The 20,829-nt window shown below is 48.4% G+C and overlaps 1 protein-coding gene across 2 annotated transcripts; it reads left to right on the top strand.

Annotated features, from left to right (window-relative positions):
* The first annotated feature begins 5,265 nt into the window (after positions 1–5,265).
* On the top strand, positions 5,266–19,922 carry DNAJB12 (DnaJ heat shock protein family (Hsp40) member B12). Of its 2 annotated transcripts, none has more exons than XM_074232801.1 (9): positions 5,266–5,482; positions 11,334–11,508; positions 12,677–12,822; positions 15,362–15,547; positions 15,628–15,707; positions 16,160–16,269; positions 17,343–17,515; positions 17,872–18,023; positions 19,042–19,922. In XM_074232801.1, the coding sequence occupies exons 1-8, from the start codon at positions 5,350–5,352 to the stop codon at positions 17,991–17,993; spliced, it is 1,125 nt and encodes a 374-aa protein (XP_074088902.1). In that variant the 5' UTR covers positions 5,266–5,349; the 3' UTR covers positions 17,994–18,023; positions 19,042–19,922. The 2 variants fall into 2 exon arrangements, with proteins under 2 accessions (XP_074088902.1, XP_074088901.1); XM_074232800.1 differs by lacking the exon at positions 5,266–5,482 and adding an exon at positions 6,115–6,244.
* Positions 19,923–20,829: the final 907 nt, after the last annotated feature.

Here is a 20,829-nt window from a genome sequence, read left to right as displayed (position 1 = left end):
ACAAGACTTGGGGGCCTGGGTCACTTTCTATTGTACATCCACAGAGCCATTAGCTCCCCAGGTTCAGCAGCCAACCAAGGGACCTGACTTATCTTCTAGTCTGACGCCTCTGGGCAACATGGTCCTGGGAAGAAGTCAGGAAAGGTGGATCTCACTGTGCTCCATGGGAGGCAACCCCTTGCCTTGATTCCTCCAGATCAGAGAATCAAAAACTAAGAGGTGAAAGATCTGACCTTTCATTTTACAAATGAAAAACCAGAGAAACAGACCTCATAGAATCCCATATTTAGAGCTAAAAGGTACCCAAGAGGCTAATCTAGTCCAGTCTCATTTTACTGATGGGGAAACTGAGGCATAAGGTGATTTAAGGGACTTGCCCAAGGTAATAAAGGTAAAAGAGCCAAAATTTGAACCCAGGTCCTGTTTCAAAATCTAGTGCTGTATTTACAACCTACATATATACATACATATACATATATATACATATATATATACATATATATACATATATATATATGTTACTATATACTATATAACCTAATTACTGTCTCTTATTTTTGTCTCTCATCCAGCCATAGTATCAGGCAGATCTTAGATGTTCAAAAAAATTAAAGGTTAATTGATTTTCCAATTAGTGAGCTGTCACTCTAATTTGAATGCTATGATGACTTCAATCATAGGTGGTTGTTCCTTTTCCCACAAATTAAAAGATGCTGCTTTAGGTTTCTTCTACAATTAGCAGCCTTCCATCTTGTCCTTGTTTTCATTGTCCATTTGGACTTGGAGCAAAAAGATTTATTAGTCCAATATGAGCCTAATTCAATAATAATCCAAAAGAGAATCTGGCAAAACAAAACAAAAAATCGACCTTGCGGTGGGATGACTCAAGGGAAATCATTTGCTTTCTCCCTGGAATGTTTAGGGCAAAGATTTGTAGACCTGCACCATTTTGCCCAAGAGCCAAGTCAAATGATCATTTTTGTTTAGTCACTAATTTGCACCACGCCTGCCTGCCTGCCTGCCTGCCCCAAAGCAATCTTTTTTTTTTCCTCAGGGATCTCCAGTGGTTGGTTTGTCATTCTATAGACACACAGATGGAATCAAGTCTTCCTTGTAACAACTTTGCTCCAATCTCCTCCTGTGAGTCCTGTGGTTCAGGACTTAGAAACTTCAGTTAGTTGAGAGATAATGTGGAAGAGTGGAAATAGCACTGAGGTCAAAGGCAATCCTTTTTTTAAAAAATAATGTCCCCAGCTATCTGTAAAGACAATGTTTACCATTTTTTTTTGTAAATAGCATTTTATATTTTCCAGTTACATGAATAGTTTTCAACATTCGTTTTTGTAAGATTTTGAGCTCCAAATGTTTCTCTCTCCCTTTCCTACCCCCCTCCTCTAAAACAGCAAGCATTCTGATATAAGCTATACATGTGCAATCATGGAAACATATTTCCATGTTAGTCATGTGAAAAGAACAAAAAGAAGTCACAAAAAATAACAAAAAAAGTAAAACTATGCTTCAATCTGGATTCAGACTCCATAGTTCTTTCTTTGGATATGGATCATGATTTTCTGGAACTGTCTTGCAAATGATTGGTAAAAACTACCAAAACTACTGTTGCATAAAGTTGGAAAAACAAATGTTTAAAAATAGAAAAAAAATGAAAAATATTGTTGCTTAATCTACATTCAGCCTCCATTAGTTCTTTCTTTGGAGATAAGATAGCAATTTTCATGAGTTCTTTAGAATTATCCTGGATAATAATATTGCTGAGTATTGCTAAGTCATTCAGAGTTAATCATTATATAGGAGTATTGCTGTTACTGTGTACAATGTCCTCCTGGTTCTGCTCACTTCACTTTACAACAGTGCATATAAGTCCATGTTTTTCTGAAATCTGCTGGCTCATCATTTCTTATAGCATAGTATTATTCTATCATAATCATATACTTGTTCAGTCATTCCCCAATTGATGGGGATCCCCTCAATTTCCAATTCTTAGCCACCACAAAACCAGCTATTATATTTTTATACAAATAGATTCCCCCCCTTTTTTAATCTCTTTGATATACAGACCTAATAGTGTTATATTACAGGGTCAGAGGATATATGAAGGGTTTGGGCATGGATACAAATTGCTATCCAGAATGGTTGGATCAGTTCACAACTCCACCAACATATCCATATTTATAATGAGTTATATTCCCTGAAAAACCTCCCTTCTTCCTAACTTCTCTGTTAAGGATACAACTATCCTTCCAATCACCTAGACTCACAACCATCATTTTTCTTAGCCCCATACCCAAGCTGTTAGCAAGGCCTGTCAAGTTTGTCATCAAACAACTCTGCATTATGTCCCCTTCTCTGCTCAGATACCACCACAAGCCTGATGCAGGCCTTCATTGCCTTACATCTGGAATATTGAAATTGCCTTCTAGTTGGCCTCCCCACCTCATCTCTCCCTCCTACAGTCCTTCTTCCATTCAGTTGTGAAAAGTACACGTCTAACCATATCATCCCCTAACTCATTAACCTCCAGTGGCTTCCTATCACCTGTGGGGTCAAATAGAAAATCCTCTGGCTTTCCAAGCTCTTTACAACCTGGGTCATTCTGAAACTTCCATTCTCCTTACACCTATCACCATCCATACTCTCCCCTTAGTACTGAAACATGAGCCATGAATATTCTGTCTCTCTTCTCTCTCTCTCTCTCTCTCTCTCTCTCTCACACACACACACACACACACACACACACACACACACACAAACACACAGACACCACAAACACTTTATAGCATTGATGGCATACTCCTCCATTTGACTGGGAGCTTCTTGAGGGCAGGGAATGTCTTTTGCCTTTCACTGCATCCCAGTGCTTAACAGTGTCTGGGACACTGTAGTCATGTAATAAATGTTTTTTGGCTAGCTGGCTGGCTACCATGGGAAGGAGTTTCCTAAACCAATCAAATCACAGTTCTAGACAAAAGGATTATGATGACTCAATATATGATGTTTTAAGAGTAAACAAAATTTAACCCAAAGTACGTACTACTAGTAAAGATTAACAGAAATAAGACCATGGGAAATACACAAGAAAATGCAGTAAAAAGGATTGAAAAAAAAAGTGTGGTTTTCAAGAGTTAGAGGAGGCAGGGAAGAGAGGATGTATGCTCAAGATCAGACCCTTGTGTTCCATTTGTCGGTCTCCAGTTCCCAAGGTCTTATTGGGGAGGGTGTAGATTTTTAAGGTCTCCAAAAGTCTCTGCACTGTTGCCTTTGGGGCACTTCAAATGGGAATCCCAATACAAGTGTCTTATCTTTGAGATTAGATCTAATTTATCCTCTTGTATGTAGTTGTTTGCATGGTGTCTCCTCCCTACCCCCCAATTAGACCTTAAACTCCTGGAGGTCAGGGATTGTTTTTGCCAAATTCCTTTCCAGCTCTAATATTTGATGCTGCTAACCACTTAATCCCTTTTATTTTGAGGTGTGAAAGGAGAAACTGGGCTAGATAAGGGTTTTATCTGGGAAGGTCCCTTCCCCAAGCTAATAAATAACTCCTATTCATTCTACTAGGGGATATTCATTTGGATTAAGAATTTACTCTTTTAAAATGCAAATGAATCAGTTATTTCCAGTATGGTGATAAACAAAATACAAACAGCTACCAATTCACTAATTCAGTAAATATTTAATGAGGCCTACAGTTGTAAGGTACTGTGCTAGAGAGATAAAAAATGACAGTTCTTTCACTCAAGCTTACATCCTACCAGGTAGAGTATGATTTCATTATGAGCTTGGCCACTGAGAGGATGGAAATTTGTACTGGGGGGGAAGGGCATAATTTTCAAGCCTTAGATAATCTGAAGGAGAGACTGAACCAAGTCTTTTTGAAGAAGCCTAGAATTTGCCAGAGAATAATAAAGCAGAGAGGGATATTGAATCAGTGAATAGATTGACATCAACCACATGCAATTTTGCTGACATTACTTTTGGTAATTCTGTGGTCTATGTATGAGATGCATAAAACTAAACTATGGGATTTCACTTTTCACTAAGGGTCCACTGGGGATGCTGTCTGAACTTCTCACATTTTGGAGTATTCTCTTCCCAAAGAAGTAATTCTACTCGATCCTTTCCTTAGTCTTAAGAGATTAGTTGCAGTTCTAGCCAATACAATGACCAAGGTCTTGCTTTTAAAGAAAACTGCACCCGATTCTCACCCTATTCAGCAAATACTCATCTTGCACCCTTTCTATGTATAAGATATTATGCTAAGTAGAAACAAAAAGATGTATAAGCAAGACTATCCAGAAATGACTTAGAAGAAACGCATTCAAGTTTAAAGTGCTATTGAGGCTAGAGTTATGCAGAAGAGATCTGAGCAAACATCACAGTAGAGGAAGTGGGGACAGGGAAATGGGTCTGAAGGTCAAGTGTTTACGGAATGGCAAATAGTCCAGTTTATTTTAAAGGGAAGTTGTGGGTTGAATAGGATTCAGATTGGAGAAATATGAAGGTAGATTTGAAAAGTGATCGTCTCCATGCTTTTTTTCTGCTCTAGTCCATCCTCCCCAGAAAAATTAAACTGGTATTCCTAAGCGCAGGTCTGACACATCCTCCTCCTACTCCCGATCGCTTCTTGGAGCACATCTAGTCTCTCTTGGGGGTTCAGCCCATCAGTCGCCTGGCCCCCCACCTTTCCAGTCTTCTTCAAACACCGGCGTCCGGTGACCCCGACCCCTCTCACCGCGCCTGGGATCCGCTCGCTCCCTGGCTCCCCCCGAAGTCAATACCTTTCATCTCTCATCGCCAATTTTTCCTATGGATGTCTTGTCTGTAAACAAGTGCTTACATTTTTTTTACTTTTTAGGTTTTTTCCAGGCAGGGGGTGAAGCGGCTTGCCCAAGGCCCCACATAGGTCACTATGAAGTGTCTGAGGCCGGATCTGAACCCAGGTCCCGCTGACTGCTATCGGCCCCGGGCACGGCCCGACCTCCTCGGAGTCCTGCAGCGGGGCACACAGTCGGGCTGGGCCCCCTGGCCCCGGCCAAGGCCGCCCTCGGGCCGCCCACCCTCCGGCCTCAGAGCGGCTGCGGGCGGGGTCGCCGGGCCCGGCACACCGGCCTCGGGCGCCCCCCGGGCCGCCCCGCCGCCCCGCCCCGGCCTCGGGCGCCCCCCGGGCCGCTCCGCCGCTCCGCACAGGCCTCGGCCGCGGCGGGGGCGCGGGGCTTGTGACGTCATCTCCCCGCGCCGCCCCCTCCCCTCCCAGTAGGCGCCGGCCGCTGGCGAAATCCACCCTCCCCGCCGGCCTCCGTCCGCCTTCCTGCCTCGCGCCCCGGTTCCGCCATGGAATCCAATAAAGACGAGGCCGAGCGCTGTATAGCCATCGCCCTCGGCGCCATCAAGAGCCGCCAGCCCGAGCGGGCGCTGCGCTTCCTGGAGAAGGCACAGAGGCTTTACCCGACGCCGCGGGTGCTCGGTGAGTGCGCGGCGCCGCCGGCCGGGGCGGCCGGCCGGGGCCGGGGCCGGGCGGCGGGGGCCGAGGGCCGCCGGGGAAGCGCCGCGGGCCGAGGCGAGAAACGGCCGAGGGGGCTGGGGGAGGGGGCCGCGGGCGGCCAGGCCCGGCCGCGCCTGCGCGCTGCGGGGCACCGGGGCATGCTGGGAGCTGTAGTCCGCCGACTCAGCAACTTGGGGACAAACTACGGTTGGGAAGCCGGGACTCGGGGGGAGGGGCGGGCGCCGGACCGCGCTCGCGGAGCGTCTCGGGACTCGTAGTTCCGGCGGAACGAGGCTGCGCGCTCCCAGGCGCTCCGTGGGGGAGGGGGCGGGGGCAGCGGGCCAAGCCGAACTACACTTCCCAGCGGGCAGCGTGGTTGCCGGTCCCCGGCGCCCGGAGAGAAGCTCCTCTTCGCTGGAGGGTGGGCATCGGGCCCGGGGTGCCCCCGGGATGGAATGCCCCGGCGGCCCATGGGGCGACGCGCCCAGTTAAGGCCCAGGGCGGGAGAGGTCTATCAGGCCAAAGCCGAATAGAGTCCCTCACCCTCCAGCGCCGGGGCGTCATGTGACATCATGTGACGCATCGCATGCCAGGCGGGGGACTAGGGTGAGTGGTGGCCGGGCAGCCGCGGGTGCCGGGTGCCGCACATGACACTCGGTGGCTTTCCGAGTCCGGATGCAGCCCCGGCGTCCTTGGCACGTCCAGTGCTGGCGGGGCTTGAGAGGCCGGGGAAAGAGCATGGAGGTACAGGGCAATGGGAAGGACATCCTTTTTTTTTTTTTAATTATCTTATTTTTTCCCTAGTTGCATATAAAGACAATTTTTAACGTTCATTTTTTTGTAAATAGCATTGTATTTTTTACAATTACATGTAATGATAGTTTTCAACATTTTTCTAAGGTTGAGCTCCAAATTTTTCTTCTCCTTCCCTTCCCCCTCCCCAAGAGAAGAAAAATAAAAACAAAAAAAATACAACTGAAGGCCCTAAAGTAGTCTGCCTTTTATAGGGGTGAATATTTGCCGTAGAGTTCCAGAAGGTTCAATGACTTGATTAAAGATACTCTGATGAGAGGGCAGAATTCTATTCAAGAACTGCCCCCACCCTTCATCCCATTTACAACTTTTAAGAGTTCTTTCATACCCCCCTGACTTTTTTTTTTAATGTCAGCCCTGTAGTAATCCCATAATGAAACGGAGGAGAACCCAGGGATTGCTGATGCTCTTCCATCTGGGGGACAATCCACCATAACTATCAGAGGAAGAGGCTTAGAGATATTTGCTTAAAGTAGAAAGTCTTTTTATGATATATTTAATCTACACAAATGAGGGTACATCATCAGAGATACCCAAGAAGAAGCAGGTAGATAGATATAGATATAGATACGTATATATGAGATATATATAGATAGATAGAGATATAGTTATCTATAGATATCTGTTTATAGACATCTATATATCTAGAACATCATGATGATAATGATGATGATGTTTGTCCTTCATCCTTAAGACAATAATATCAGGGAGATGATGCCGTGACAAGTTCCTGAATTGGATTTGAGTGAGGACGTCTGTGCTAAGTCACTAGCCTCACTTTCCCCTCCAGTGCCATCAGGAACGACTGAAGATGGCCCTGGATGTGAGGCAATCAGTTAAGTGACTTAAGGTCACACAGCTAGTAAATGGCAAGAGTCTGGGGCTGGATTCAAATTCCTGTCCTCCTGACTCCACAGCTGGTACTCTTATCCACTACCTAGGTGCCCCTATCTAGAACAGTCACTAGAGACTAGGATTCAACTGGCTCTAAAGGGGCAGTCTGAGTTAACCTTCCAGGGTCAGTTTCAATTAGGTAAAATGAGCTTTGAGGCCATTACAGGAGGAAGAAGAGCTCAGATCCCAGCTCTTGGTCATTCTTTTATGAACATTCCATATTCAGAATAGGGTCCTAAATCAGAGGAAGATTCAGGACTTTTCCGAGCACATGATTGGTGTTCCACATCTGATACCCAGGCAAGAACTCAACAATTATCAAAGATGCATGGGACAAGTACATTTTCAAACAGCTTTCAGAAAAAGGGCAGGGTGGGGATACCAAGCATTTGGATGGTAGGTATCTCGAGTAGACACATCTCGAGAATAAGCTGAAAAAAACCAAACTCCAAAACAGCTTTTTGGATTACTGAAGCATTTTCCCTCAACTAACAAGATTCCATGGTTCTGGGGGGTGGCTAGGTGGCATAGTGGATAAAGCACTGGCCCTGGAGTCAGGAGTACCTGGGTTGAAATCTGATTTCAGACACTTAATAATTACCTAGCTGTGTGGCCTTGGGCAAGCCACATCCCCATTTGCCTTGCAGAAACCTAAAAATAGAAAAGATTCCATGGTTCTGCTACTACAAGAATATAAGAAACCTCCGGTAAATCCAATAAAAACAGTTTTTTAAATGTTGGTGTATCTCTGGGACCAAGGACCCACTGCAGTCTTTGCCTTCAGAATTGGCTTTTGGGTCACCAGATGCATCCATGGCTTATGCTGGGGCTGTGGTCTGTCTTCAGGGCAGAAAGTGAGTCAGGGAGAGCTCTGCATGGGCAGGTGGGAAAACATTGCCTTAGCACCATGAGAGCATTGCCCTAAATACTTCCAGAGAATTTGGGAGTTGGAGGCAATGTGAGCTAATGAGATGGGGACTCAATCCAGTGTCAGATGTGTATGGTGGACAGGACTAGGCCAAGTGCTGAGGGGACAAAGGCCCTGCCCTCAAACAGTTTACCCCTCCAAACAAGGAGCTCCTAGAGAGCTTGGAACTAAGAATTCTGAGTTTAATTCCTGGATTCTGGGACCTAAGCTGGGAGTGAGAACAAGTCTATTTCTAAAAAAAATTCTGCTTTTGTTACATGGGGAGAAGGGTCCTAACATTCTGTCCATTGACAGAAACCTTCCCAAGCGTTCATCTGAACACATGGACTCAGTGCCAGTAACAGCTTCTTGCAAAGTCACAAGGCAGGGTATCATTCTTATAGCTCATATCTCTGTCCTTGGAAAGAAGACAATTTCTATCACAAATAGTTGCAATATGACCTCAACTTAGGGTTTACAACTCAGAGAAAATTGAGAACATGGTCTTTAAATTTGTCTCTTCCCCAGATTCAGGGACTCCCCGCTTAATTGAGGACAAACGGCTTTGTCCAGCCGCTCCCATCCTCACCTCTCCCTTCCGAGGTGGACCACCAGTCAGCTTCACTCCAAGTGCCACTTTCCCTCTCCCCAGCCCCGACAGAGCCAGTTCAGAGTGAGCCTCTCTGTTGCCCAACTGCTGACTCAGATCATGTTTACTAAGATTAAGACAGCAACTGCCTCATAGAAGAACGATACATTTGAGTAAAGAACCTCTCTTGATGAGTTCCTATTCAGCTCTCAAACCGAGAGTGTAGATGGTAAACACACCCAGAAAGTTTCCCTTTTTTTCAGCCCAGAGATGTTTTGGATCCCTGGGTCTTCATCTCCCAGAACGACAAAACCACCAAAAATGGACCTTGGGACATATCTGTATTGGGGGGGGGGGGCTGGGGAGAAGGAATTAGGTGTATTGGTAAGCTAAGACAAGATAATTTGATAAGGGGAGAGCTCTAACAAGTCAGGAACACTTGTCATAAAGTTTTTTTTAAAAAAAGGTACTTGGGGGTGGCTAGGTGGTGAAGTGGATAGAGCACCGGCCCTGGAGTCAGGAGGACCTGAGTTCAAATTCAGCCTTAGACACTTAATATTTACCTAGCTGTGTGGCCTTGGGCAAGCCACTTAACCCCATTGGCTTGCAAAAACTAAATAATAATAATAATAATAATGTACTTGAATTGAGCCTTAAATGAAGATGAATTCTGATAGGCAGAAATGAATGTTATATTCAAGGCACAAAAGAAAGACAAAAATAAGTGGAAAATGGAATTTGAGAAATAGCTAGGAGTCCAGTCTGGAGTTCTGACATGAAACACCCTTTTCAGCCATTGCTGTCTATTGGATGCCCTCTGCTCTGATGCCCTCAACTGGTACTGCTTTCAAACAAAGTCATCTTAGGCAGTATAGCATAATAGAGGTTCTGGAGCCTGGATGCCCATCCTAGCTTTGAATTACCTCTCTGCCCCTCAGGTTCCTCATCTGTAAATTAACAGCCTCAAATTCCATGATCTCTCCTTGTCATCCATGTTAGCCATAGGGTCTCCTGGAGGGGCTGTTGCAGCTCATCTTTACAAAGTTCACAGCAGTGCCTGACTTAGGCTTCACGTCTCTCTTCTTTCTCTTAACCCTGTTAAGTTCTGCATGACCACACAGACACCAAGCCTCCCATGAGCAGGGCTACAGCCCTTCCTACTTTGATATACCATCACTTCTACACTGCCTCCTCAGCTGCACAAAAGCCAGCACCATTCTGTAGGAAGATACTTTGCATGGAAGAGCCAGTCCTAACAGTGGCTGCCAGAGCAGCTTTTTAGTGTTTTTTTCCTACCCTCTCTCCCCAGCCGACCCCATCCCATCCCCAAAAGCTCATATTGTTTCTCAACTTCAAGTGAATAACTGGAATCGAAGTGACTTAAGAGTTTGAACAAGGGGATCTCTGTAAAGAATGTGAAAGCTAAACATATTTGTCTACTGATCTCCCTGGACCATATCCAAGCAGGAAAGAAGTAAAAAGTAAAAAAACAAAAAAAACAAAAAAAAAACAAGAGGGGCGGCTAGGTGGTGCAGTGGATAGAGGGCTGGTCTTGGAGTCAGGAGTACCAGAGTTCAAATCTGGCCTCAGACACTTAATAATTACCTAGCCATATGGCCTTGGGCAAGCCACTTAACTCCATTTGCCTTGAAAAAAATCTAAAAAAAAAAAACAAGAAAGGCAAAACAAGCAAAACCAACCACCACCACCACCAGGTCTAAAGGAAGAAAAACACAAGACCAGAAAGTTGTAGATCAAATAATTTTTATTGTGATACTGGGAGCAGTAAGCAAAATAACAATAGACAGTTCCAGATGGGCTACAATTGAACCCTTTTAGTTCGTCCATTTCAAGAGGATTAAAGTGGCAAAAATGTATTGATATGATTGAACTTTGTATTGCATCTTAGTTAGAAATTGAATTTTTAGCTATGAAAGGTCTGAAAAGGAAAAAAATTTTATATTCCACTGGGTCTTTTTTCCTTCCCTTTTGCTTATTCTACAAGTGTACAAGGAGCAAAGCAAAAATCAGAGAGAGGATGGTGGAAGCTGGTTATTCAGAATAGTGTTATGTGGTGTTTCTGACTTTTCAGAGGATCATTATAATGAAAATCAAGTGTATCCATAAAAAGTTTGGACTGGGATTGTTTTGGTGAAAGTGCTAGGTGCCTGCTTGGGATTTCCCAGCTTGGTTTATTGGCAACACATCAGAAAGAGAGATTACTAGTTTAGAAACATTCATATAAGGAAGAAACTTTATTTGACTTGGGGGGGGGTGAGATTAACAACCTTCCAGTAATTTCTATAATGGTCTGAGTAGAATAGAATGGCTCTTGATCGTTTGAACCATTACACCGGAATTGCATTGGTGTTTGAGAGTGCCTTATTAACTAAAAGACCCCATACACATTGACCTACCCCAAGACTATCCCCTACAAGGGGTAGGTCTGGAGCATAAGGCAGCCCTAAGACTGAGCAGAATGGAGCCAACCTTCGGGAAGGAGGCACTGGGCCTTCTCAGTGAAGCCTCTTCCTCATTGTGCCTGGGAACATAAAGAGAGCAAACTTTAGGTTGCAAGAGATGGAGTTAAACAAAATCTTGACACTTTTTTCTTTCTCTACTTTGCTCAGCATTGATTGAATCTCTCACTCAAAATGGTCAGACCTCTCACAGCCAGACCAGGCCAAAAGATACAGCCAGTTCTCACCGGAAAACAGGTGGGGGAGAAAGCCCTTCTGCCAATGGTGAGGCTGGTGGAGAGGGCACGAAAGGCTACACACAGGACCAGATGGAAGCTGTGAAAAGGTGGGCAGCCCGTGGCATTGGTATTGGCTTTCACATGTTTGAAGGTACCTTAGTGTCCCCTGTCCAGTTGGGTGTGGAGGATGGGACCCAGTGAAGCAGACAGAGAATCATATGATCATAATCACTTTTCAAGAACCTTTGGAGGCTTAATGAATTAAAAACCTCTCTTTGACTCTCCCAGTGCCCATAACAACATTGACTAAAGTCAAATCTCCTTTACCTCCTCCCATTAACTCACCCAGCTATCCCCTGACCAATTCAAACATCTCTGCCAGAAGTGGAGGAGGATGAATCTTCCTACTTCTCTCTTACACTTCCCCCCACCAAAAATATGTAGGGCATGAGTCAGTGTAATGTTACTCTTCTGTTAGGGTAGAGACAGAAGCAGGAGAATGGACTCAGAAGACCCAAGTTCAAATCCCAGCCCATCTGTGACTTTGGACAAATTCTGTCAGCTTCATCCATCAAAAGAAGGCAGTGATACTTGTGTATTTTATTCCAGAGAGTTATTGTGAGGATTATGTGAGATCACAGAGATAAAATGTTTTGTTTTCTATGAAGCAAGAATTCTTTGAATATGTTTTATCATTCCATAGAATGAGACATAGATTATTAGGGGGCCTGCAAGGCTCAATTCATTGCCCAGCTCAGCATTTACAAGCAGTAATTATTGGGAAGAGACCATCCTGTGGCCCAATCAGCACCACCAATAGGCCTCATCACATTCGCCCTACATTTCCTTCCATCCAGTGTACGCTGTAAATGCAGTGGGTGGAGAAGCCTGGGGAAGAATAGGCCAGAATTCCAGGCCAGGGTTAACATTCTTTTCCAAACTAAAATTTCTCCTAAAACACTCTTTTAAATCCTGAGACAGAAGGTCTAGGTTAATCACTAGACCTATGCTTTTCTGTTCTTTAGTGAGGTTTTTTTTTTTAATCACAGATTGAATATTTAGGAGATTTGGGGTTTTCTTTACAATTCTACAAGGTCCTTTTAGTTTAGAGAAGAGTTGACTCTTAAAAGCCCCTGCCCTGAAATGAAACCTTACCTTCATATGATTTCTCCCTCTCATGTGAAGGTGGGGTGGGCCCCCTGAGCCTCAGTGACAGACCTATCTCTCCAGGAGGAGTAAAGGTGATAGTCATCCCTGGCTCCTTCTCATCTCCAGGGTGAAGCAGTGTAAAGACTACTATGAGATCCTGGGTGTGAGCAGAGAAGCTTCAGAAGAAGACCTAAAGAAGGCCTATCGAAAACTGGCTCTCAAATTTCACCCGGACAAGAACCGTGCCCCTGGGGCCACAGAGGCTTTTAAAGGTGAGGGCCCATTTTCCTGAGCTCATTAAAGCATTTTTATCCAATGGCCTGTGAAGCACCTACTCTGTCTAGTCTTTGGGAGGAACTACAGAGTTAAAGACCCAGTCCCTGCCCTGCCCTCACAGCTTAGTCTGGGTAGGGGGACTAGAATGTGTCCCTTCCAAAAATCTTTTCCTAATCCTCTCAGTTTTTTTTTTGGGGGGGGGACAGGAACCCTTATTGACTCTCTTATAGTTAACATAGTGCCATAGGAAGTGAATCTGAGGTGGGGTGACCCAAACTCAGAGCTGGAGGAGTTGAGTTTTACAGGACATTCCAGCCATAGGAAAGGCATTTAACAAGTAGAGCAAAGAGCCCCTGAAGGAGAGGCCCAAGATGCACCTGGTCAGGCAGTGTGGCCCCAAATTCTAGAGGGCCTCGGACAAGAGGCCAATGCATCCAGTTCTGTCCACTAGGGGAGAGGGGATCCATGAGGATTTTAGAGGAGCAACATGTACAGAGAGCTCAATATAAGGGACCCAAGCTCAACCTCAGAGAGCCTAGGTGAGGAGAGAGCAGTAGCTGTAGTAGAGAAAGAGGAAACAGCAGGACTTTGTAACTTATTGAAAGTGAGAAAGGAAAGGAAGCATCAGCGAGAACACCGCAGTGTTTGGGTAAATGGTGATACATTTAAGTTGCATTAGACTCTTAAAGATGTGAGTCAAGATTAGGGATTCTTAACCTGATATCTGAATTTTTAATAAATATTTTGATGTTACTTATTTCAATATAATTAGTTTCTTTTGTAATCCAATTTTATTGTGTGCATTTAAATACATGATTCTGAGAAGGGATCCTTAGGCCTCATCAGACTGCCTGGAGGTCTGTAAGGGAAAAAAAATGTTAAGAACCACCTAGTCCAGAGCTTAAGAGAGCTAAAAATTCGAAAGCATCAATGTGGTAGTTGAAAGACATGGGAGTAAATAAGGTGGAAAAGAAAGAGATGGTGGAGAGGAAGAGAAGAAGACCAAGGGTTGTGCCTTGGGTAGCATTCTTCCCTGATGGTTGGGGTAGATGGGGAGGTGCCTGGCTAATGATGATGATCGAAGATGGCCAAGAAGAAGAGAACTGAAGAATAAGGTTATGGAATTTGTTGACTACATCACTGGGTAACCTTAGAAAGACATTTTGAATGAAGTGAGAAAGAATCTAGCAGAGATGGTAAAGAACAGCGTAAGAGGGGGCCACTGAAAGGACCAGAAAACCTACCTACCCAGCTCTAGCCCCTTCCTAGGAGGTGTCTGTCCAAGCCAGACCATATAGGGCTTCTCCTTGTTGAGAGAGGCAGTAAGCTCCAATGGGCTCTGGGCTATAGAACCAGGTCAGCCCATCCCTGCATTGAAGAAGTTCCTGGTCTGGACCATATTATTTGCATGATAAACAAAGGGAGGAAAAGTGATCCTTGCTTCCCTCCTTATCATCCAAAGCCTTAGCGTGTCATCCTGACCTCTGGGGTGAGATGGAGGTTGTGCTGCCCTAGACTGCCTCAGCTGTCAGCACCCTGCTTTCTTCCAGGAAAAGCCTGGACCTGAAAGCATCAAATCTAAACTCAAGCAATCCCTTGAGCTAAAGGCTCAAGTTTTGGGGCCAAGTTGGAGACATTAAGTAGATGGACCTTTACTGATTTCCCCTGGGTTGTCTGAGCCTTAAGGCTACAGGGAATTGGTCCCCCAGAGTATCACAGGGACTACTATCCAGATCCCAGAGAAGGCAAGGGGAAACATGCTGGACCGAGGCCACCATTTCATTGATGTTTCTCCATCATTGCTGCCATCTTCTCAGGCCAAGTATGTCATCTTGAACTTGTCACCATTTCTCCAGTGGCAGCCTTCCAGTCCCCCAGAGTAGGCTTGCCATCCCACTTGACCTACCACCTGCCAAGTTCTGAAGCACATTTTTTCAAGGAGTGGTAGCAACAGTAAGGGAGGTTAGAGAAGCTTGGTGCCAAGACTTTCGGTAACTTAGGTTACTGGTTACTCCCCCAGTACAGTCTAGGGAATGCCTCACCTAAGAAATGCTGAGTCTGAGGCATAGGAAAAAGGGCCTTGCATCCCAAAAGACAAGAGGTATCAGGGGGCCAAAGGCATTTTCCATTAGAACCCAGTTTCCTAGCTTATTTCTAGAATTGCTTCTGTATTTTGAGGGATGCTCAAGGTTCCTTCCCAGGTGTGCCCTCCTATTGTAGATAATAACTTGAGCAGATTGTAGTAGTGCAGCTTGTTAGACTGGAAACCCCCCTGCAATTTTGGGCTCTTCATCCTCAGGGTGTGTTCTCCTTGAGGGCTCAGCCTCTCACCGAAGGCAGAAGCCTGGCAGCCTCCTGCTCCCAGGGGTCCCTTGGCCATTGGCCACCTAGCAGCCTCTTGTCCCCCTCCAGCTTATTCAGGGCAAGACATGGGAACACCAAGCTTCCTTCCTTTTCAAATTTCTTTATCCAATACTTAACATCCTGGGTCTCAGCCAGCCTCTTGGCAGACCTGACATTTCCTCTCCTTTGCAGCCATTGGTACCGCCTATGGAGTGCTGAGCAACTCTGAAAAAAGGAGGCAGTATGACCAATTTGGGGATGAGAAGAGCCAGGCCGCCTGGCAGGGCCAGGGTCACGGTGACTTCCACCGGGGCTTCGAAGCTGACATCTCTCCGGAGGACCTCTTCAATATGTTCTTTGGCGGCGGCTTTCCTTCCAGTAAGACCCCTATGATTCCTCCTGCTGGTCCCCTCCCCTCCATAGCCTTGGGGCTTGACCAGTCTCCCTCTGGCCCCCAGGTAACATCCATGTCTACAGCAACGGCCGCATGAGATACACCTACCATCAGCGGCCCGACCGCCGGGAAAACCAGGCTGATGTGAGTGAAGCCTGGGCAGAGAGGAAAGAAGAGAGGGGGACTATGTGGAGGGAGGGCCTCCCCCAACCAGGCCTTGGTTCTCAGGGTGCTGCTGGTGGCTTCTGCCAGCATTCAAACACTAGAGGGAGACACACTCCACTCAAGGCCTCTTCTTAGGACTATTTGGGACAGAAGTTGGAGTCTATTCCTGGAGAGGCCACTAGGAGCCCCCATCAGCCAACCCTGGTTTAGCCTCCTCTCCGTGTTGGGGTGACATAGGCCCCTCTCCTCTCCCCGCCCTATCCTGTCAATCAGTAGTGTGTATGGCATGGCACACTATGGCTAGGGTTCTAGAAGTGAGGGGAGGAGGCACCACTAGAAACTGCCAGGAATCCCATTTCTGAACCACTTCCAGGGTGTCTAGTCAGCTTCTAACTTGACTTTAAGATTGACAGTGTGTCTCTTCCTCCAAGGGTGGCCTGGGGCTGTTTGTCCAGCTGATGCCCATCCTCATCCTGATAATTGTGTCAGCACTCAGCCAGATGATGGTCTCCAGCCCACCATACAGTCTCAGCCAAAGACCGTTAGTACCCAGAACTCTCCAACCCTCTTGTATCTGGGGAAGTGAGGGAATTGGGAGGTGGAACACGAAGGTCTCTGCTCAACAGCCAGCGCATTCCCCTGCTTCCAAACCAGCAGGTGTCATTTCTCCTGTATTTTTTAGTTTTCCTAAAGGTATGGAGAATAAGGATCAGTTTCCTCCCATTAGGATCTCACCCGTCCTTGGCCCACTTTGAATAGGTTCTGGAAGATAGTACAAGAAACTGGTCTAAATGGCAAGAGAATCAATTCTTTCTTGGGAGCTCCCATTGAAGTACCTCCATGGAAGGTGCTCAGTAAATTGGGGGACCTCTGCAACCCAGAGCCCCTCTCTGTTTGGAAGGAGGTGAGAGGACCTCAGTTGGCCCATTCTCATGCTTCCCAAAGCCTTTGTTTCTCTTTATCCCACACTTAATATTCGGGGGGGGGGGATAGTGGGGTCCCAGAGATACTTAGCCCTTATCTGCTAGAGGAAGGCTGACAGTCTGCCTCAGAATGTAAGTATAGGGAGAGCCCAACAAGTAGAAGTTTCCTCTCCATTCAGAGGTTCTCTTTTCTTGTCAGGCAATGATTTTGAGAGTTCTTGGAGGAATGACCCCAAAGATCACCAAGGCTGACCTCTCCCTTGTTCTAAAGAGTTCTTGGGTGCTAGATTCTAAGTAACTGGAGGTCTTGGCCTGTGTCCTCTAATTCCTCTCTGTATCCTACTGACTTCTCTCCCAATAAGTCCCAATAAACAAGCATTTGTATACCACACCCCCATACCCAACATACACAGCAGGCACCCCAAATAGTCATCAGATCAATAAAGGAGCTGAGGGACTAGCCCAAGCAAAGATGGTAGCAGGACCAGGACAAGAGCTGAAGTCTCTCAGCTTCTCTTCCACCACTGGCCCCCTTCCCCAAATTCCCTGACCAAGAGGAAGAGCCACCAACACCAGACTGGCAGATCTTGTATAATCATGGGAAGACACAGAAGATTAGGGTTTTTTGGTTGAGGGACTGAGCTAAGAAATGCCCTTTGGTAAACCCTGTATGTTGTCTGTTCTGCGGTAGGTCAGTGGGGCACATCCACAAGCGGCTAACTGAGCATCTCAAAGTGCCCTACTATGTGTCTGATAACTTTGGAGAAGAGTTCACCGGTTCCAGTTTGAAGACAGTGGAACGCAACGTGGAGGATGACTATGTAGCCAACCTCCGGAATAACTGCTGGAAAGAGAAGCAGCAGAGTGCGTGGGGTCGGGGGGGGGGGTCCCAGAAAGTGAGGCTGTTCCAGACACCCCCTGGGTTCTTCATTGGCCCTCACTGGGCATCCCTGCTCAGGCCAATGATAGGGCATCTCAGCAGCCTCTCCAGTTTACCTCTGAATGACCTCTAAATGGGTGTCACAGGCTGCCTGCCAGATCATGCCAGGCATAGCCTGCCAGGCTCACCAGAGAAGCCACATCCCTTCTGACCCATTAGCTCTTCCCACACATGCAACCCTGGAGCTGCCTCGCCCTGGCCCTCCAAATTCCAAGCCTAGGAAGGGAGTGGGTCGCCATGGGTTGCCACTCTTTGGACTAACGACTGTTCTCTTTTGCAGAAGAAAGTTTACTCTATCGAGCCCGTTACTTTGGAGATACGACCCTGTATCACAAAGCACAGACGATGAGCACCCCGAGCTGTAGCAGATTGTCAGAGGTGCAGGCCTCTCTGCATGGATAGTGGACGCCAGACCACCCTTCTGAGGTCCAAGTATGAGCAGAAGCCCCCTTTGGGTTTGGTTCTGATTCAGAGAACTTGTTGCACTTTAGGCATCCATGGGGAAGTAGGGCTGCCCACCAGAGCCTCACCTACAGGCCAGGGCCTCTGGGAACCACAAGCAGGGAGTGGGGTGGGTGGGAGGGAGGGTAGCAGCTGGGGAAGACACAGGGGCAACAAATGGCCCCAGAGGCACCTGAAGAATCCCTGAGGGGACACCCATCAGAGTCGAGGCCTGGAATCTGCCCAAAAGTGAATCCTAGGGGTGATTGAGGACCCAGCCTGATACTGGGCTCTGTCCCAGAGATTCCTCCTTGAGCACTGATTTGACCCCATGGATTCCTGTGCTGGTGGGGCTTCCTAGAGTTCAGGAAATGGGGGGGGGGTCTCTGTTAGTAGATTTAGGTTCTCCTCCTAACTGATGTGCTCTCCTACTGCCATCCCGAAAGGAGGGCCTGGCCTTGCCTGCTCCCTGCCCTCCTCTCCAAACATCCCAAGTCTAGTGGTGGTTCTAGGAAGTCACTGGTGATGGCTTGGGCTTTGGGGAGTGGGTGGCACTGGGTTTGAGGCTCTTTCCCTTCCCTTCCCCATCCTGCCAAGAGACTGTCCTGAGAAACAGTAAGCTCAGTCCCTAGGAGGTGGCAGACAATGGAGGACCTTGGTTGTCAGCCAAGCTGGTGTGATGGGGCCTCTGGGGTGCCTTCCTCAACGGTCACCTCAACCCTACTCCTCACCCAGGCCGTTCTCTGAGGCCGGAGGACAGGGAAAGGAAGGGAACGGGAGAGAGATGGGTTCAGTGGCCTCCCGTCCGCCTCCAGCTCTCTGCTTTCTGGGGCTCTGGGTGCAAAAGGAGCCAGAGAGGGCATCAGAGGGCCTCCTTGCCCCCCTGAGGCAGCTCCCCCAGCAGAATTCGCCTTGGGGGGATGCGTCTCCGTGTCTGTCTGTATGTACATGTGTTACGGCCATCCGTGTCTGTAGATGCCAAGCTAACGATGACCACTTTCATCCTCAGACTGCGAAATACCTGGAGAATTTTCGGTGAAGTGCACTGAGCCAAGGTGATGGACATTATATTTAAGGAGCAAAAACCTTAAATTAAAATGGAATTGGAGGATGAGCAATGCACAACTGCCCTCTCTCTCACCCAATATACACAGAAAGCCCCTAGGAGCCTCTCCTTCCCCACACCAAGCCGGCTTCTGCTCTCAGTTCTCTCCTAGGAAACAGCAGCCATGGCAACCGGAGGATTCAGCCTTGCAGCCAGCGTGGGGGTGGGGAGGAGGAGGAGGAGGAGGGCAGCCCTTCCTCCTCGGCGCCCTGAAGCCTTCCCAGCAGATGCTAGGAACGAATTTATAGAGGAGGAAGAGACGGGAAAATAGAATTTAATTTATAGTTGTGTGTGTGCGTGTGTGTGTGTGCGCGGGTGTGCGTGTGCGCGAGCGCGCGTGGCTCCGGGCCGGCGTGGGCCCGCGCGGCCGGCCCGTGGAGGTCAGTGCCCGGGCCGGGCCGGGCCACTCGCTCTCCAGTGTTTCCCTCCGAAGGCTTTGGGGCAGGCTTCTGGTTGGTGATTTCTAAGAGAGACGATGAGAGTGGAAGGCTGTGGAAGGCTCTAGAAGGCTCGGTGCCGGGGCTGGAGGAAGCCGCAGAGAAGGGCCGAGCCGGACCGCGGGGCGGGCAGCGTGCTGCGGGCCGCACCTCAGGGGCCCCCTTCCCCACTAGCTTTGCACCCCCGAAGCAGGGCCCGGCCGGGGCCGAGGTGCGAGCTGGAGCGCACCCCGGGGGGAGGGGCTCGGCGCCCCCCGAGCCGTGCCCCGCCGGACCGCGCCCGCCCGGGGTGAGAGAGGGCCCGGGATTGTGACCTTGTACATCTGTCAATAAACGTTTATAACGTGAGGCCCGCGCGTGTCTGCTGTGTGCGTGGGGCCTCCGTGTGCGCCCCTCCCCCCGCGTGGGGCCGCGGCGAAATCTGCCCGGGGCTCCCGGAGACCGGCGCCGCCGGCCCCGCCCCCCCCCCGCCCGCGCCGGCCAAAGAGGCCGCGGAGCCGCATCGGGCCACCGCCGGGGCCGCCGCTCATTGGCTGGGCCGCGCCCGGCGCCGGTTCCCGGAGGGGGAGGGGCGGGCTCTGTTGCTGGGGAGAGGCGCCGGGGGGCGGGGCTTCCTTCCCCGGGCAGCCGCCCCTCCCCCATCTCCGCGCCGGCGCAGGGGGAGGTGGGAGCCTGGGGGGGGGGTGACCGCCCAGCGCCCCGCACCCCGCCCGGGACAGGCACCCGCGGCCCCCCACCGCCCGGGCCCCGAGGCTCGGGGAGAAGCGCCCACTCCCTCCCCGGGGTCAGGGGCCCCTCGAGAAGCAAGGCCCGACCTCCCAGGCGGCGCAGTCACGTACCGGCCTGCGCGGGTGAGAGCGGGAAGGCCTGGGGCCCAGTGAGGCTAGTGCGGCCAGGGCCGGGCCCCAGAGCCGGGCCCCAGGGCCGGGCCAGGGCGCTGCCTGGGACCGGGCTTTCCGCCTCAGTTTTCCCCGTCCGTGGAATGGGATAACACCTGGATTTCCTACCTTATAGGACTCCAGTAGCAACTTAAATGAAATGTTTTGCAGACTTTTAAGCGCCGTGTAAATGCTAGTGATTATTTTGTGACCTTGGACAAATGACTTGAAGAGGGTTAGTCTATTCCCCAAGTTCCTTACACCCAAGAGAGATAAGACATTGGGATCCAAAGAGGATTCTGAGGCATTTGGAAGTCTGGTATAATGAATGAATAGAATCCTGGACCAAACAATGGGCATTGACCATGAGCTGGTCT

Source organism: Macrotis lagotis, chromosome 4 (assembly GCF_037893015.1).
Source record: "Macrotis lagotis isolate mMagLag1 chromosome 4, bilby.v1.9.chrom.fasta, whole genome shotgun sequence".
NCBI lineage: Eukaryota > Metazoa > Chordata > Mammalia > Peramelemorphia > Peramelidae > Macrotis > Macrotis lagotis.
The sequence above is the reverse complement of the archived record's forward strand: the minus strand, read 5'-3'. Positions and strand labels throughout refer to the sequence as shown.

What these genes read in the sequence shown, in the direction of transcription:
- DNAJB12 (XM_074232801.1), top strand. Translation starts at nt 5,350, where the DNA reads ATGGAATCCAATAAAGACGAGGCCGAGCGCTGTATAGCCATCGCCCTC. An exon ending in GGCCACAGAGGCTTTTAAAG is followed by an intron (nt 12,823 to 15,361) that starts GTGAGGGCCCAT and finishes TCTCCTTTGCAG; the next exon opens with CCATTGGTACCGCCTATGGA. An exon ending in CTGGAAAGAGAAGCAGCAGA is followed by an intron (nt 17,516 to 17,871) that starts GTGCGTGGGGTC and finishes TCTCTTTTGCAG; the next exon opens with AAGAAAGTTTACTCTATCGA.